This window comes from Condylura cristata, unplaced genomic scaffold (genome assembly GCF_000260355.1).
Source record: "Condylura cristata isolate star-nosed mole 26May11 unplaced genomic scaffold, ConCri1.0 scaffold00025, whole genome shotgun sequence".
Classification (NCBI taxonomy): Eukaryota; Metazoa; Chordata; class Mammalia; order Eulipotyphla; family Talpidae; genus Condylura; species Condylura cristata.
This window is the reverse complement of record NW_004567126.1, coordinates 1,807,572-1,825,827: the sequence shown is the minus strand read 5'-3', so window position 1 is coordinate 1,825,827 and position 18,256 is coordinate 1,807,572. Positions and strand designations below refer to the sequence as shown.

The window sequence follows — 18,256 nt, the reverse complement described above, 5'->3', positions numbered from 1 at the left end:
TTGAACGCAATGACTCAAATTGGAATGTGCTCTGTTTAAAATTTTAAAGTGCCACAACAAATCCAGTTTTTATTTGAAACAAAAGGTATAAGCCCTCTTCAGAACCATGCTAGAGGTTGAATATGTAATTTTGGCAAAGGATAGTTAGATATGGGCAGATGGACAATTAATTATCCTGGCAAGTTTTAAACTGTTCTAGTGATGGGTATTGACCTTGATTCAATTCCCATTGTTAGCATCACAAGTCTCTTCCTCTAGTGCACATTTATGGACAGTAAGTAAAATGGGACAGTATGAAGTAAAAAAAAAGGAGAATATTGTCTTTACTAATTGCAATATTTAGGCACATTTAGCTTTCCTGAAAGTCTAAATTTTGCTATCAGTTTGGTGTCTTGTAATGTGTGGATTGCTTTGTTGCATTGTATAAGAAACCATGACCTGGTTTCTCAATTGCCCACAAATGCTTGTTCATGTAATCATACATTTATATATTGATTTACAATGATAACCAAGAAGAATAGAAATTTTTAACACAATATTGACAAATTTAACACAAAATTTTTAACAAAATTTTTAATCACAGATCTATTTTTGACCTGTATATTCTTTCTTCAAAAAATCAGCTTTCCACATTATAAAAAGATTTTTTAGCCCTATATTATAAAACAAGCCCTTTAGATAATTGTAAAATATATAACTTTAAGACAGACATTTAGAAATTTCCTCTCAACAGGAAAGAAGTATGATTTCAGCAATAAAAGAATATTATACTGAAGTCAATATATTTTATTAGATGAATTAGCTGAATAAAGTATATTGCTTAATTCTTTCCTGCTTCAGGACCAGAAAACAATTCATTCTTTTATTATAAATTGAGTTCTTTTTAAGTAAGAAGCACTGTGAGCAAAATGGCAAAATCCCTATACTCATAAAGCTTGTACTTACTGTTTCTTCCTCACTAGAATATATTAGGTTGTGAAAATGCTATGAAGAAAAATAGAGTAGTGGAGGGGATTAGAGATTGATGTCGGTTCTATTTTTGACAGGGTGCTCAGGGAAGGCCTCCAAGGAGGGGAAATTAGGACAGAAGTCTGAAATTAGAAAGCAGGTTGCCATGCAAATATATGGATGAAGAATGTATTATAGACAGGGATGGTTTAAGTACAAAGGCTCAGAATTACATTTGATATATACAAAGAGCAAGAAGACTCCATGTCCAGAACAGTGAGCTAAGAGACTTATGCTAGGACATGAGATTGGATAACTACCTCAGATTCACTGGGACTTATCTAATATGCAGGGAATCAATATAAAATCCATCTTCCAATGGAGTGAAAGCCACTGGAGAACTTAGAGTAGGAAAGTCATATCTAATTTAACCTTTAAATAGAGAATCACTTCAGCTGCGGTAGGGAAACTATAAGGAATAAGACTAGAAACAATGAACCTGGTTCAAATGGTGTTACTGTAGGTAAAGGGAGAGATTATGGAGATCTAGGCTATGAATGTGGCAATGGAGGCAAGGGAAATGTTCAGCATTTTAACCTAAGTCAATAGGACATGCTAATGAATGGCTGTGGCATGTGAATGGAAAAAAAAAAACCCAAATCCATCAGAAAGAATCAGATATGATTCTCAGATTTAGGGGCAAATAAAGGGTATTGCCATTTACTGAGAAGGAAGAAATTGGTTGTGAGTGGGTAAGGGTGTAGTGGGCTTTCAAACATGTTACATGTGAGGGGCCAACTTCATTAACATGGTGTTATAAATTATTAATGATCTTCTGTTTACAGAGGAAACTAATAAGCCCTTTATGGTCATATGGGTTACACAGCATGTTCACACACTACCTGACTGTGCCTATTACAACTGTTGAGTTATGTGGGACAGCCGTGGTGAGCTTTCATTTTCATCTTGGCTGAGGCTATTTTTTTCCATCTTCTGCTCAAGTATTTTCTTGCTCAAGTTTTTCTTGAATTTGTCTCTGGGCAAACTGTGAAGGTAAAAAGAATTTTAACATCTGGATGTGTTCACATTACTAAAATGTTGCCATTCTCATAAGAATTCAACTAGAAGTTCAGGGTTAAAGAAAATATATTCTTCTATTCATGTGTATAATGTAGATTATAAAGGTCACCAATATTGCCAGCAGTGTTAGAATAACATTACAGATAAGTCAAATGATGATGAAGATGGTGATGATGATGGCATCTAAGTGCTTGATGCATTATGTTCAGTGTGCTAGGTGCACATCAAATTACTGACTTCACAATCCCCATTACACAAAGAAGTAATTAGGTTATTAGATCATATAGCCCAATGTTCCTGAGCAGAGGAGTAAGGGATTGAGATTCAAATGCAGGCTTTCAGTCCCAGACTTCTAACCCTCCCATAGTGCTTGTTGGAGAAACTCTGAGAAAGTTTCAGGAGAATAAGAGGTAAGAGTGGCTTAAATAATAGTTGGTGAGGAGAATAATTTGCTTAAGATAGTACATTATTAATATTTGAGTGCCTCTTGTGTACAGTCACTAGTACTTGTAAAAACTGTGATCTGTTCCCTGCCCTATAGTTCTTAGGCTGGGAAAGAAGATGAAGAAAACAAGATTCAGGAACATTTTCCTTTGCCTCTTAATTTTCAGGTAATGATTATATAAAAAAGAGACAAGAAGGAGGCATAATAAGGTTGAATTTGAAGACTCATCACAGACATCAATCATCAGAGAGTAGTCATTTTGAATAACAAGTGTTCCTTTATGTTAAAAATTCTGAAGTTTCAACATTATAGATTTAACACATTTAAGTCAGAGATTTGGCAATTAGGTGGTTAATATCACCATAATTGATAAGCCAATTTCAATTAGAAACATTTTAAATCTGAGTTATCTATTCTTAATACCCATATTGATTAAATTTCTATTTAGCATTTTGTAGAAATAGTTTCAATTAATACTCTTTCCACTACCTCTCTCCCTATCTCCTTTCTGCCGATTTTTTATTTTACAACAGTTTATTTTTACATCATTTTGTACATTTTTTTTCCATCTCAATTGTAATCCCCACAGGTTTCCCATCACCAAGTAACCCATGTGCCATCATCATAATCCCATGCATTCCCCCACCCCATTTTTGATCCCATTCCCCACTCCACCCCCACAAAATGTGTCTGGTATATGGTTGTTCATTATTCTTGTTATTTTCTCGCCTGGTCCATTATACTCCTGCTATGAGTGAAACCATCCGGTATTTTTCTTTCTCTTTCTGGCTTATCTCACTAAGCATGACCTTTTCCAGCTCCATCCAAGTTGCTGCAAAAGACATGTGTTTCTCTTTTTTGGTTGCTGAGTAATATTCCATTGTATATATGTACCACTTCTTTTTTTTTTATTTTTATTTTTTTTTTAAAGATTTATTTATTTGTGCATACAGAACTGGGGTACAGGCCAGAGGCTCAGGGGCGGTGAGAGGCTTCACCAGAGACAGAGTGGGGAACAGAACAGGCAGATCAACGAAGTACACTGCTGAGGGGAGCAGCGGGCGGGTCAGGAGAGGTCTGCCATGCCATGTGGTCTCCTCCGGGGCAGGCGGGAATCGAACTCATGTGGAAGAGGCTTTAGATTCTCAGTGCTGTGCTTTAACCCGCTGCGCCACCAGGGAGGGCCGGTGCCTAGATTTTTAAAGGAGCCCAGCGAGTAGGAAGCTGCTGGTGCTCCCTGATCAGAGTTGCAGGGTTCAGCTAATCCTGCCTGTGCGGCTTCCCTTATGGTAACTCCCCAATCACCGGTTCTCCCTGGGTTATTTTCCTTCTAGTGAATCCAGGGTGTTCTCATTTGGGTTGAAACTCGTAGCATGTAAGTCTACAGTCTGTTTTTATATAATCCCGTGCGAGTTTGGATGTAGTAGTCTAGGCATTTTTATTCTGCCGCCATCTTGCCGGTTCCCTAGCTGGTAGAGCTGATCATCGGCTTTGCATGGATCCCAGGTACTCCAGATGGGGTCTGCAGTTTCAGCGGTTTTTCCCCTACCCAGGTATTGAGGATCAGATTTGCAGTCTTTCCGCAGCCTGGGCTCCACTCACTGAGCTGAGCCATCACCCTTCACCTCCAGGGTTTAGCGTGGGGCAGCCCGCTGAACTTCCAGGCACCTGGGTTTTCCCAGGAGTTCCCAGAAGGGAACTCCCCCGATTCCCCCTCAGTTATCTACCTTCTAGTGAGTCCAGGGTGTTTTCGTTTGGGTTGAAACTTGCAGTAAGTAAGTCTATAGTCCGTTTTCAGTCCTCAATTCCTATGCAAGCCTGGACGCAGTGATCTCCGTGTTTACCCTGCCACCATCTTCCGGAAGTCCTCCCTTTCTTCCTATTTTTATGTAAACAGATTATTGAGGTATAACTGTCTTCTCAAGAGCATTTTTTCCAAGACCATAAAAAAATACACTCATGAAAACTATGATTTTACAAGCTCATTACCTGTCTGTGTGTGTGTCTGTCTTTCTACCGATCATCTCTTTATCTCATCATCTATCTATTGCCTAGATACCCAAAGCCTGGATTTATAAATCAAGCAAGTAGTGATTAAAAAGAGTTATTACTTAAATTTTCAGAATCTCCAGAGGTCAACTTATTTTTCATATGCAAGGTATTGTTTGAAACATGGACATGGAAACTAGTAAGCATTGGCTTCTGGGCTTATTTTGTACACTTTCTAAAGGTATTACTCCGCACTGTAGCTCTTTCCACAGAGAGCTTATTGATCATTGAAGTTTTTCATTCCTCTGAAAAAAATAGGAAGTATCTTTCCCAGGCTTCATTTGTGTTCTTAAATATATGCAGGAAATATATGAGGAAAAGCCCTACAAGGTAACTTCATACATCATTCTATGGTAAGAATTTCTGCAATATTATCTCAGCTACAAAAAAGAAGAATGATAGTTTTCAAGATATATATTAGAACTTTGAAGAGATTAATTTACTAACAAATGTGGAAAACGTGTTTACTTAGAAATGTTAAGATTTTCCTTAAATGATAGTAATGGTAAACAGTGGAAACCATAAACTGAGGATTTACTTGTAACACATTTATAAAGGAACTGCAAAATTTTAAAAGAAATATCTGGTAGCTAATAGAATTTCAGGAGGAGAGGTCTGCTATACTATGTGGATAGCTCCCTGTCCAGGGATCCACTGACACCATAGAGGTGATACTACCAAGACTTAATCTCTGGGGCACCAGGGAGACCCCTCTACTGTTGATTTTTATTGATTTTTTTGAGGTAACATTGGTTTACAACACTGAATATGATTTAGGATTTAGGAGTTTCATTCCTTCTCAGAGTATGTCACCACACCATGGCCACCATAAAGTACCAATAGTTCTTTACTGTGGATCATTGGGCCTCTACCCATTTTGTTGCCATACCCTTCCGTGCTTCTCTGGTTATCTCAATTCTGCATTCCTATTTATAAGACTTGTTTTGGTTTAGTGTTGTCAGTTCCTTTGTTTTGTTTCTCTATATTCCACATGTGAGTAAATCATCCAATATTTGTCTTTTCCTTCTGATTTGTTTACTTAGTATAATCTCACTTAGTATAATTCTTTCATTGGGCTGAAGTACTGCTTCAATACTTCTCACCTTCTAAAATGAGAACTGATACTCAGGATGTTGCCTCTCAACTATATCAGTTTAAATTATTTGGGGGCCCTCCCTGGTGGTTAAAGTGCAGCACTGCAAGCTGGCTGCAGCTACTTCTGTGCATGTTCAATCCCCAGCCCAAGAGGTAACCCACATGGCGCGGCAGACCTCTCCTGAATCGTCCACTGCTCCCCTCAGCAATGTACTTCATTGACCTGCCTGTTCTGCTCTTTACTCTGTCTCTGGTGAATCCTCTCACTGCCCCTGCATCTCTAGCCTGTACCCCAGTTCTTTATGCATAAATAAATCAATCTTTAAAAATAATAAATTATTTGGGGATACATAAATTATTATGGAGCAAAATTTTATTAAGAAGTGTTGGAAACATGCTTTCTTGATTATCCCTGAGTCAAACAAAATAATACCAATTACAATATAAAACTTTGAGTATTTAGACAGAATGACATATTAATGTGTTTACATATTTATTCAAGATCATGTATTCATGGTTTTCCACTATAGTTATTTTTAATAACAATATAGTATTTAGTAAATACTTTTTATTATGATTTAAGGAAATTTGCAAAATTCAATTGTTTCCTGTACATGAAATACCAAAAAACTACTAATATGATGGATGAACAAAGGAATTCCTTGGATTAATTATCTAACCAGGCATGGATGATTTAGCGCTATGTAGGCATTGCATGTGCACACTGACATAGGGTGATCTAGTTAGCAAGAGAGACAGTCTTTTAATTTTGTAATGCAGTCTCTACCTAGACATCTATTTAATAGTAAACACCAGGCAAACAGAAAGGGAAAAAAAGACCTCATTTGAGGGACATAAGGTCAGGTGAGCAAAACCAGGAAGGATTGAAAAAATATACTGTGAATGCTGTTAAAATGACACAAAAGAGGCCCTCCCTGGTGGCGCAGCGGGTTAAAGCACTGCACTGAGAAGCTAAAGCCACTTCCGCATGAGTTCGATTCCCGCCTGCCCCCTGCCCCGGAGGTGACCAGATGGCGTGGCAGACCTCTCCTGACCCGCCCGCTGCTCCCCTCAGCAGTGTACTTCGTTGATCTGCCTGTTCTGCTCCCCACTCTGTCTCTGGTGAAGCCTCTCGCCACCCCTGAGCCTCTGGCCTGTACCCCAGTTCTGTATGCACAAATAAATAAATCTTAAAAAAAAAAAATGACACAAAAGAGAAATTTGAGATTTGAGTTGTGACATCTAAGAAATTTGCAGATGATAGGGCCTAGGGCATGAGTCATCAAAGATGAGTAAGTGCTGCAAAAGTGGCAAAGGTCAGAGACATCAGGTTCTGGGGAACTGCTTGAATTTGGTGGGGGCTGGTGGGGTGTGACCAGGGGGGTCAAGGTGTGTAAGGAAGCTGACTTAAAGAAATAGGAACTAAATCTTGCCACATCAAGGAGCCACCAAAGAGTTCGAGCAGGGACACAAAATGATCAGATGGGCAGCTAGTGTGGAGAATGTCCTCAGGAGAGCGGAGGGAGGAGCCAGGGAGGCCAGGTAAGGAACTAGTCACGCTTTAGGTAAGATGTAAAGAGCAAACCTGCGACTAGTCAAATGAAGAAAGGAGCAGATAAAAAAGCATTGAGTGGGAGGCAACTGGTCCTCCATTTAATGAACTCAGTTTAGCTATATCTTTATTGATCTGTTAAAATCAGTGAAGGGATTTGGTGTAGAAAGATGGGTATTGTCATACATCTCAGAGCTGGATTTATAAGAGGCTTATCAGAGATGTCAGCTTTAGAATTCAATGGAAGAGTTTTGATCAAATATAATTTTTTAAAGATTTATTTATGCATACAAGAACTGGGGTACAGGCCAGAGGGGTGTGGGTGTGTGGTGGGTGGGGGGGGTGGTTAGGATTCACCAGAGACAGCATGGGGGGCAGAACAGGCAGGTGTACTGAAATACACTGCTGAGGGAGCAGCAGGTGAGACAGGGAGCATCACAGTGTTTGAGCAGGGAATACTTTAGCTGCATCAGGTGGGTCAGCTCCGTGGCCAGGGATCCAACTCATGCCAGTGTGTGTCTGCCGACAGCTTGGTCGTGCTGAGACTTTAACTCTGGCATCACCAGGGAGGCCCTCAGATATAAATTTATTGTTGTGTGTGTGCACGTGCACACACATGCATGTGTTGAGGTTAGTGAGTTCAAGAACCAAGTTCTCATTTTGACCACAGGAGTTTGGAGAAAGCAGAGCCATTCTTTTGCTCACAAACCAGTTCAGTTCCATGGTGACAAGAATGCCTTGTCATTCTTGTCTTTTCCTGCCTCAGATTTTCCTGAACAGGTCGATACATTTGTAAGTTCTGTTTTAGAAACATAGTGCACTATTATCTAGGAGACTGGAGGAGCCGACCTGTCGGGGAGTAGTTTTCCTCCCAGATGATGTGCTTTCCTAAAACAGGAAGCAACTCTGGCTCTTTGAAAGGCATGGCTGTTGCAGAACTGGATGCGTTGAAAATAGCATGGCTTTATATAACTTCATTCTGGGCTCCCCTTTACGATTTATTAAGGATTAGTCTTCAGTTAAGAAGAAAAGAAAGCTTTAGATTTCCTCCCACCTGTATAAAACATCTTTGACATGTTTGAAATGTTTCATGAGACATAAAAATTGAAAAGAAAAGAAACAAGACAAAATCACTTGGAATTGAGCAGTTTGGTACTAAAATGTGGTGTAGTAATTCATAGGAACCTGGGTCTCTGAGAAAAATGCTCCATAAACCTTACAAATGTGAGGTATTTCAGGTATTATAAACTAATAACTGGAAGCTTCCAGCAAATAAGGCTTATCAAGGACCTAGTCTATAAACTTTATTTCTTACAAAAGGAAGGGTATACGGTGTTACAGAGGATCTTCTGTGTGTCAGGGACTAAGACAATCACCTTTATATGTTATTTTGTATTTTTATCATTGTATTGTGTCTCACTTATTTCCTATAACCACCCTTGGGGAGGTGGTTAACATGATGATTAAGAGGATGGACTCTGATCTTAGACCACCTGCCTTCAAGTCCCTGAGCTGCCATTTTCTTGATACCAGTTTCCTCACTTAGGACACCTACCTCTCATGGTAACATGTGAGTTTTTGTGAGCTTTAAATGAGTGAACTTGCCTATGGCTCTTAAAATATTACCTGATACATAATAAGAGCAACGTAAGGTTTTGCTCTGATGATCATCATCCTCAGAAGAGGAATCCACAACCCAGAACAGTCTAAATCTGTTCACCATTATATGGTTGCTGATGGTAAAGCATGTTCCAACCCAGATCTGTGCTTCACTGTGAACTTCTGTCACAGTTCTGAGCACAATGTTATTTCCAGACTGCCTCAGCGATTCAGAACAAAGGCAACAAATGTACTTCTTCTGGAAACCAAGGGGCAAGCCAAGCTTTGTAGAGGCCATCTGTGTTTTGTGGTGTGATAGACACTTTTTCTTTGCATGTATATGCCTTACCACGTAAGCTGTTAGCGTAACACTGTGATGTAGGTAGTCGATGTGTTAACAATAGATGTATTATTATAATGCTATTATATGTGAAGTCTCTTAGCTAATGGTGCTCCCTGAGGAAGGAAGCACTTGACTCTGACCCAGTCATGATTTTTTTCTCTGGATAATTGGTGTAGTAAGGGTTGAGTTTATATATATTATATTTGTCAATATAATGAAAAGTAAAGCATCTTCGAGTAAAATGGACTGTCCATATCCACACAATATGTTTACAATCCCTGGGAAATGAACACTTTGGAGAGGTCATTACAGGGTGTACAGTTGTAGTGTCACCACCAGACAGGCCCTGGTGCAGCGTCCTTTCTTTTCAGTAGCCCTTTCTTCCCGATTTAGTGATTCCCTGTCCACTGTATTTAATCTACTTATTCCTTTGGGTGTTCTTCTCATTCATATAGATTTCCTTTACAATTATGCCCCCAAGAGAAGCTAAATTCTGATAGATACTATTTTCTGGACAACAGGATGCATAATTATAAAATATGTTAAATAAATGTTGATTCCCAAATGAAAATTTTCAATAGTATAGAATATTAATCACTAATGTGTTATTAATAAAAGTTTTTTTTGCAGTAGAAATATTTTAATACTATTCTTCCATGTATTTTCCCCTTAGCTCAAAAATTGAGATTCTTTACCTTCTAAAAGTTAAATCATCATATCATTTAATGGAATTATTAACAATTTCAGATAGCACTGTCAGGTCTCCATAGTAAAATTATTAAGTCATAAATGTACACTTGAAAAACCTAGGTTTAGATCATACTGTACTAAAGGTACGGTTGACTGACACCAAAACACCAATGGTTTATATATTATCCACCCAGAAGGATCTAGTTACTCCTTTGAGGTAGTTTTCTCTTATTATGTGGAATAGGAAAGGCATCCAACTAACTTAATTATATTTAAAATTTTAAAATAGGTTCCTCCCAGGTGGCGCAGAAGTTAAAGCACAGCACTAAGAAGCTCAAGCCACTTCCACATGAGTTCGATCCCCGCCTGCCCCGGAGGAGATCCACATGGCGTGGCAGACCTCTTCTGACCCGCCTGCTGCTCCCCTCAGCAATGTAGTTCGTCGATCTGCCTCTTCTGCTCCCCGCTCTGTCCCTGGTGAATCCTCTCACCCTCCACATCTCTGGCCTGTACCCCAGTTCTGTATGAATAATTAAATCTTTAAAAAAATAATAAAATTTTTAAATAAACTTGAAAAATTTACAGTTTCAAAATTTTGTTTTTCTGGCAACCTTTGCTCAAATGATAAACTAGAAAAAAAACTACAGTTTTTAAATCTTTTATGCTTTATAAAGTAAATCCCTTTGTTGCAGGGGCTAATCTTATCTCCAGAGTAGGCAGAGTGAGGCATCATACTTGTCTGCTTTAATTAGCTGATGGATATTAGAAAATAATAGTGTGCTTTGTCTTGAAGCCTACTAAAAATATTTTTTATTTCCCTTCTTTTCCATGGTCATAATTTCTTTGGGTGACAAGTGATCTTTTGTGATTGGATAGGAAGTTAATAGTTTAAAAACAACTTTCACTCAAGCTAAAGATCTATTGACAAGCTGGTACATTTTTAAACTGAATAAAACAAGTTAGTTTTACATCTATATTTAATAAGATTTTGAGAAGAAATTCCTACTGGAATTGTGTCATTAACAGAATATATTATATGCTAATATAATTTTTATATAGCAACATAAAATTATAAAATTTTCTGAGGACTTTTGTGCATATAAAAATTTAGAAATTTTGTGAAGAAATTTCTACTGGAAATTATGTGTCATTGACAGAATATATTATATGTCAATGTAATGTTACATATAGCAGTATAAAATTATGAATTAGTTTTTCTTGGGGCTTTTTTGTGCATTTAAAATTTATGAGACTGACATTACATTTTATTGATAGTCCTTACCACACTATAAAATACTTTTTTTCTATAGATACTATCTCAGAGTTACTAACACTAATTTTTTATACCCATTGACAAGATGTCAAAAATTGGGAATTAAGTGGGAAATTGCTTTAAAATTATCTAAATTATTTTGCCTGCAGATTAAAAAATGGGCTGGAACTGATGTGGAAAGGGAAGACTTCTAATTGTGTGATGAGTGAGATGCATAAAAATCACCTCTTTTGTGGGGAAGTGTTGTTTCTCTAGTTTCCTTCCCACTGCCCTTCTCTGTCTCTGTGCAGGATGTTTTTGCTGGAGTGGAGGGGACTGCTCTGCTTCCCCCTCCGTCACGTGTAGGGATCCTCTAGGGCTGCCTTCTTATGGGCAATTTACATATCAGCTCCTGTTGAGACAGGACACTGAGATCACGCCTGCACAAATGCAGTCTGAACACAGGCCTTCTGTGCTCAGTGAGGAAAGAGCAATGAGGAGCAGTCACATTGGCACATTTAACACTTCAAAAAAAAGCAATGTTTTAGTTCCAAGGAAAAGTTAATTTGTAAAAGAAACATCAATATGCTATTGCTAATCAGTACTTATAGTACTCAACTGAAAAGTAGACTTGAAGAATAAAAGGATTAAGAATCTGAATATAGGCCCTCCCTGGTGGTGCAGGAGGTTAAAGCACAGCACTAGGAAGCTAAAGCCACTGCAGCATGAGTTCGATCCCTGCCCCAGAGTTGAACCACATGGCATGACTGACCTCTTCTGACCCGCCCTTTGCTCCCCTCAGCAGTGCACTTCGTCAGTCAGCCTGTTTTGCTCCCCATTTTGTCTTGGGTGAATCCTCTCACCACCCCTGGCCTCAGACCTGTACCCCAGTTCTGTATGCATAAATAAATCTTAAAAAAAAAACTTAAAAAAATCTGAACATATAAATGAAATACAATTTTACTGAAAGTCTCAGTGGAATTATCTCCTTTTTCTCTAGAGTTTAGGGTGAAATGTGAGTTTTATATCAAAGAAAATAATGTATTTTATGTTTGTCTTTTCTGGGTCCATTTTAGGTAATATGTGACGTGGATTACAGAGGAAGTGGATGGACTATGAAATAGAAAAGAATATGGGGTCTCTGACTTCCAAAGATTGTGGTGGCACTGGTGGATTTTATTACCTTTTATTTGTTCCCTATATTTTTTCTTCTTTTTGATATGACACCTATAGACTATCTCTCTATTGGTCAAATCATTAGTAAGAGTAGCAAATCCTTGTGGATTTCAACTGTAAATTGAATAACTCTCTATATGTCAAATTATTGAAAATAAACAGATCTCTCAGTTAGGATCTGGAAGTCTTTTTGTCAAGACCTGTTAGAATGCAATTTTGGTGAAAATTCAAAGTTGGGCATTTATTAAGTGTCTCCTTTGCACCTGGCAGGGTTCTGCCAGGGACTCAACAACTGTCTGTAGAACGAAAAGCCAAATGGCAGGGTTATCTTGGACCCTGAGGTTCCTGAGATGTGCTGTGTATACACAAGCAAAGGAAATGGAAAACATGGCTGTACAAATTTAAATTATGCGAACCGGAAGTAGCATGTTATACAAATAGTAATAAAAACCGTGGAATTTGAAATTTGAGAAAAATAAACCTTAGGAGAGTTATAAAATCTTTTTTATGTTATTGCTACCTGGCAACATCACTTTTTCTGGGTGACAGAAATTGTAGAATTATGCATTTCTTGGAACATCTCTGGGTGAATTTTGATAATTTTTTATGTTGTTATTTTAATGTGTTTATAATTAAAATCTTAAACAGCCTGTTAATGTTATCTATGGATTCAGTAGGTGGTGGTGTTAATCTTGCTACTAACCACCCTATTGCACACCAGTGACTTTAGGAGGGGCAGGAAATGTAATAAAAAGTTAGGAATGAGGCCAAGTAAATGTTATGTTATAGAATGCCAAAAACAAATCTCAAGGTGCATTGGACAGTTTGGAAAAACTACAAAATTGGAAGAATACAAAATCTTGTAGTTTTCATCATTAACTCTAAAAATTGACAGGTGAGCAATTATCTTCTTTATTTCATGCCTATTTCTACATGGAAATTTCATGCCTATTTCTATGTGGAAAGAATTTTGGTTAAAAAGGTGTTCAGGAAGGTATCTGTCACGTAAACAGATTGCTCTGTATTTGGTGTATTAAAAAATTAACTTCAGATTAAGAAAAACATATGGCTAACTTTTAAATTTGATGTTAGGCAGGTACGCTGCATTGGAGAGTCATAGGCTGTGAGATACTAAACAGATCCCTTGGTCTTACTTTCTCTCTCTCTCTCTCTCTCCTTCCAGTGCCTACTTTCTTTCTGCACATCTTCACTATCTTTTTATTTCTATTTGGGCATGTAGCTAAAACGTCCCTGAATATCTTGGAGAGGACATTCTACCTTAGCTATAGTTTTCATAGTCTGAAAATTGTCACAACGTTCCCCATCCCTCGAGATTTGTCTTGACTAGATCTTCACCTCCTCCTTCAGCATCTTAATGATGAAGGTAGAAAGGTCTGTGCAGAGCACAGTGTACAGAGGAAGGCTCAGCCACGTGGGTGGAGTGAAGCACAAAGGCATTGGCTAGGATATGCATGTAAGAAACATCCGGCCTGAATGAGGGACTTAATAATTCTTGTGGATCTAAACCTATCCTGGAAATATTGACCCCAAACCTGGGAATACTCCAGTGTTACTACAGTAAAATGCCATTCATACGAAACAAGCTGCATTATAACAGAATACTTTTTCCTCAAAAAGTGTAAGTCTCAGAGACAGAAGAAAATAATTTCAAATGAGCATTTTCAAGAAACATTTCATGAGGAACTGCTGTGTTGGAGGTTAAATCTCTTATCTACATCAGAACACATAATTTTATTACTTGTCATGTTTCAATTTTTTAAAAAATTGTTGATATGTCTTAATGTAAATCTTGCTTTTTTCTTAATGCTTAAGGAAAATTTTCAATTTAATTTGGGGAGATTAAGAACAAAACTGAGGCTGACTATCCCCAATCTAGGGAAACAAAAACGTGTTTTTGTGTGCAATAATTTTGATAACCTGAGCTGGGGCCTCAGGTTCCTCAAGGATTTATGTGAGCTATTTCAGTTGCTGAAACACAAAAATGATTTGTTATATTAAAAGGTTATTCTAATTTGTATAATAAATATCTTTAAAAAAGCATATTTTTAAAGGTGAATTTTGAGTAGGACTAAAAAAAGCCTTTTACGTAATTAAAAGAAATACCAGTTTTATGCTGTATGTTGCACTGGAATCTGAAAGTGACACATACTCTTATGCATCATTTGATAATTTTTGGCTAGAAGATGAAATGAGATTTAAAAAAAATGCACTTAGGACAGTATCCAGGAAATGCTGATAAGTTTTTTATAATTAAATTATCCAGAAGACTCACTAGCAGGTGAAGATTAAAGTAATGCATTTCTCTTGGTATTTATCTGATAGAGTTTCAAGAGAAAGAGAAAGAGGGAATGATTCCAATTGGTTGCATCCAGAAACTCTTCATGAAAGAATAGTTTTCAACAAGAAGTTGCAGTTAGAATCAAGCTGCAGTTAGAATCAAGTAGTCATTCCTATAGAATCTGATTCCTATAGATATCTGCTTTTGCCAGAGAGTGACATGTTGGTATCTGTATAGTCAAGACCCACTGATCTGTACTTGGAGGGATGGGCAAGATTTTGGCAAATGAATGTTGGCAAAAGAGCAGTTTGTGTCAAGGCACAGAGAGAGGAATATTATCAGGCACGAAATTATCTGGTATGGTTGGAATCTATTACTGCTAAGGTGGCTCAGCATTGGGACATTGGGTGGAAGTCTGAAATTCAAATTTTGATATAGAGGGAACATTTTAAAGAGTTTTATCATTTTTAATGCTTCTGCTCTAAAAGTAAATACAGAAAGAAAAACTTATATAGGGTTTCTCAGAAAGACAATTAGGATCTAATTCAGACAATAACAATCTATAATGATAAAAGCTTTTTATTACAGAGCCATCAAGATTGCTATTCCCTACTCTACCTTTCCCCAGTACAATAGGTAACTTCAACTGCTAATCAGATAATATAACCAAGATAAAAGAAAGGTGTCAGTAGACTGTAAAGATAAACACATAGATAAAATTGGGGTGTTAAGTGGGATCAGGTGTGTGGCAGAAGTGGGCCACAAATTTGACTTCGATTTCAGAGCAAAAATAGAAATATGAAACCAAACTTTCAAAAATGCACCAATCTGTGCAGGAATTTTTGAAGCAATAAAAGACAAGTGTGAAAAGGCCGAAACACCCCACTTTCACCATGGGATTAAACTGGTCTGTGAGCTAAGGGACCCAGGGGCCTTCTCCAAACTGTGTGGTCAAAAAAGAGAACCCGATTCATGAGTTCACTAACCTCAACACACATAAGACGCATTTCAAATAAACTTGAGCTATTCCATGAGGACAGATACTCCTGATTCTAAGATTCAACAGAAATCCCCCAGGGTTCTCTTAGAAAACAAACTTAAAAGTAGATTTATGCTGGTGATGGCACATGGGTGACTTGGTGATGGGAAACCCATGGGGATTACAATTGAGATGAAAAAAAAAAAAGTTCAAAATGATGTAAAAATAAACTGTTATATATATATAAAAGTAGATCTATGCATTTTATTTAAAAAAATTTATTAAATATAATTTGGCACAGAGCTTATCTGATATACCACCATCCCGGTGGTCAGAGTTTATCCAGGAGACAACCTGTGGCATATCACATAATGTAGTGCGGTGGCTCTCATCTAACCTCTGAAAGGTACTGCACTGTGGAGGCTAAACATAAGTCCTCTCTACGAGCACGTTTTTTCTCATGAAGTTCAGAGTCAGAGGCTCTAGGGTGGAGGTATAGGCTAGGCCAGCCTGGCTAATGATGTTCTCCAGCCTTGTTAAAGGTGTATCTCAAGAGAAACCAAACATGTGGTGGCATAATGAAACAGGTGGGGCTTTGATTTTTTTCAGACATTTTATAGCTTTACTCTCAGTATTTCAAACATATTAGAAAAGTTTACCTGTAGTGGAAATCTAGGTAAGTGGGATTAATCAAAATCTTTGATTTATATATGTTTTAATTTAATTTGTAATTTGAAGTAACATTGCATTATAATGATGTAAGTTTCATGTGGGCATCACTTAAAATGAATATGGCTCTGATGGTCTACTTCACCACTAAAAGTCCAATTTATTCCTTACCATATACAAATGACTCCTTTAACCTGAATTATTCGCCCTTATTTATATGGTTTTACAAAACAGAACTTGATTCCTATTCCTGTCACTTAGATCGCTGGATTGCCTTGGCCCAAGTACTTAACTTTTGAAGGTGATGGTGAGTATCAGAGATATTGCATGTAAAACATCTATTGTTAGTCCTTTAAAATTGACATCAGCTACTGTTCTCATTATTCCATATGCCATCAGTGAGGCTTGAAGAAAAGAAATGCTTCAGGTATAGAGCTGATTTTTTAAACTGGGCATTTATATAAATTTGGTGGCCATAAATAAAACCAAAAAACTTTTGCATGTATAAACTGAAGTTGCATGTTTCACCTTCATCATACCTCTTTCTCTAAAGTGATAAAACAGTGTGCATTTGCTGTAAATTTTTTCTTCTCTTAAACCACCAACCACCATATTAATCTTCCCCAAAGTATGTCAGGTCTACACAGCCAAACTTCTATTTTGGATGTGAATTTTATATCACTTGATCACCCTAAATTGCCTAGCACACACTGAGAAACTCATCATCAGATTTTGGCGTATTGCAGTCTGGAGGAGAGATTTTAGTCTGATACATGATAGAAAATAATTCATTTTTTATTTCTAGATGAATGCTTTTACAAAACAGAGGCAAAAGTCGACAGGTAAAACCACAAAAACTGCCTTCAAAACTGGTCACTTAAAAAAAAATCTACTTTGGCCCTCCCTGGTGGCACAGCGGGTTAAAGCACAGCACTAAGAAGCGTAAGCCACTTTCACATGAGTTCGATCCCTGCCTGCCCCAGAGGTGCTCCACATGGCGAGGCAGACCTCTCCTGACCAACCCACTGCTCCCCTCAGCAGTGCACTTCAGTGGATCTGCCTGTTCTGTCTCTGGTGAATCCTTTCACCCTCCGTATCTCTGCCCTGTACCCTAGTATCTACCGTGTCTCTGCCCTGTACCCCAGTATCTGGGCTTCAGAAAAGAAGATAATCAAACTGCAGTGCCTTTCAGCCCATCAGATGTGGCTAACGGTGGTGCCATCCCACTTTTCCCAGACTGTGATTCCTCTGTGTAGAGCTGTGCCCATCTCAGTACCTCACTGGCTGGTGGTTCAACCAGTGAGGTCTCTGCGAATTTGAACTTCCTGGAAAGTTGCTAGCAACTGATATTCAACTGGGCACATGGACCAAAAATAACTTACCTGTCAAGATTAAATCTGTTTTAATGTAACTTAGAAGAGTTTACAACCCTTATTTTAACTAACCTCATGGTATAATGCATATTCCAGTTATCTTTGATTATATATAATAGACTTGACATAATTTCTTTTTTACCTGAGTATTTCAAACATGTTAGGCAAAATTTAACTATAGAAGACTTCTAGGCTTAAAGTATTGAAATATAAATCTTTAATTTTGTAGAACTTTATAAAAGAAATTATGCTTTTACTGCTAACTATATTAACAATTTATAATAAAAGTTGTTTTAAGTAAATGACAACTTGTCTTTCTGGAATCTAGTGTGTCCTTTTCAAGGATTTATCCTTTTCTTCAAAGCATATAAGCCATAGTAGATTGTTGAGCAAATTAAAGAAAGAAGTATATTTATTTTTATTTTCATTTGAAATGGTTAGCTATGTGCCTAAAGATAGTTTCTATTGAAGATAGTTACAAGGAATACCTTTATACAAATTTAAAAATTATATATTTATTTATTTTACATCATTCTTCATTTTGTGCATTTTTTCATCTTGGTTGTAATCCCTGTGGACTTTCTGCCACCAATTCATCTGCGTGCCATCACCATAGTCCCATGCACTCTTCCCACCCTAATTTTGATCCTATTCCCCTTCCCACCTCCGTAAAATATCTCTGGTTTATAGTTCTTTGACTTTGTACA

General features: G+C 37.5%; 1 protein-coding gene across 1 annotated transcript; it reads left to right on the top strand.

Annotated features, from left to right (window-relative positions):
- Window positions 1-1,835: 1,835 nt before the first annotated feature.
- ANGPTL5 (angiopoietin-like 5) lies at window positions 1,836-17,620 on the top strand. The gene is given in 18 exon segments (XM_012729384.1): window positions 1,836-1,895; window positions 4,704-4,826; window positions 4,828-4,875; window positions 5,326-5,428; window positions 6,201-6,248; window positions 6,251-6,300; window positions 7,800-7,893; window positions 9,922-9,969; window positions 9,972-10,018; window positions 12,130-12,185; window positions 12,187-12,210; window positions 13,322-13,325; window positions 14,289-14,447; window positions 14,449-14,489; window positions 15,885-15,888; window positions 17,322-17,364; window positions 17,413-17,451; window positions 17,454-17,620. Coding segments are annotated over 18 exon segments (1,158 nt in total).
- The last annotated feature ends 636 nt before the right edge of the window (window positions 17,621-18,256 follow it).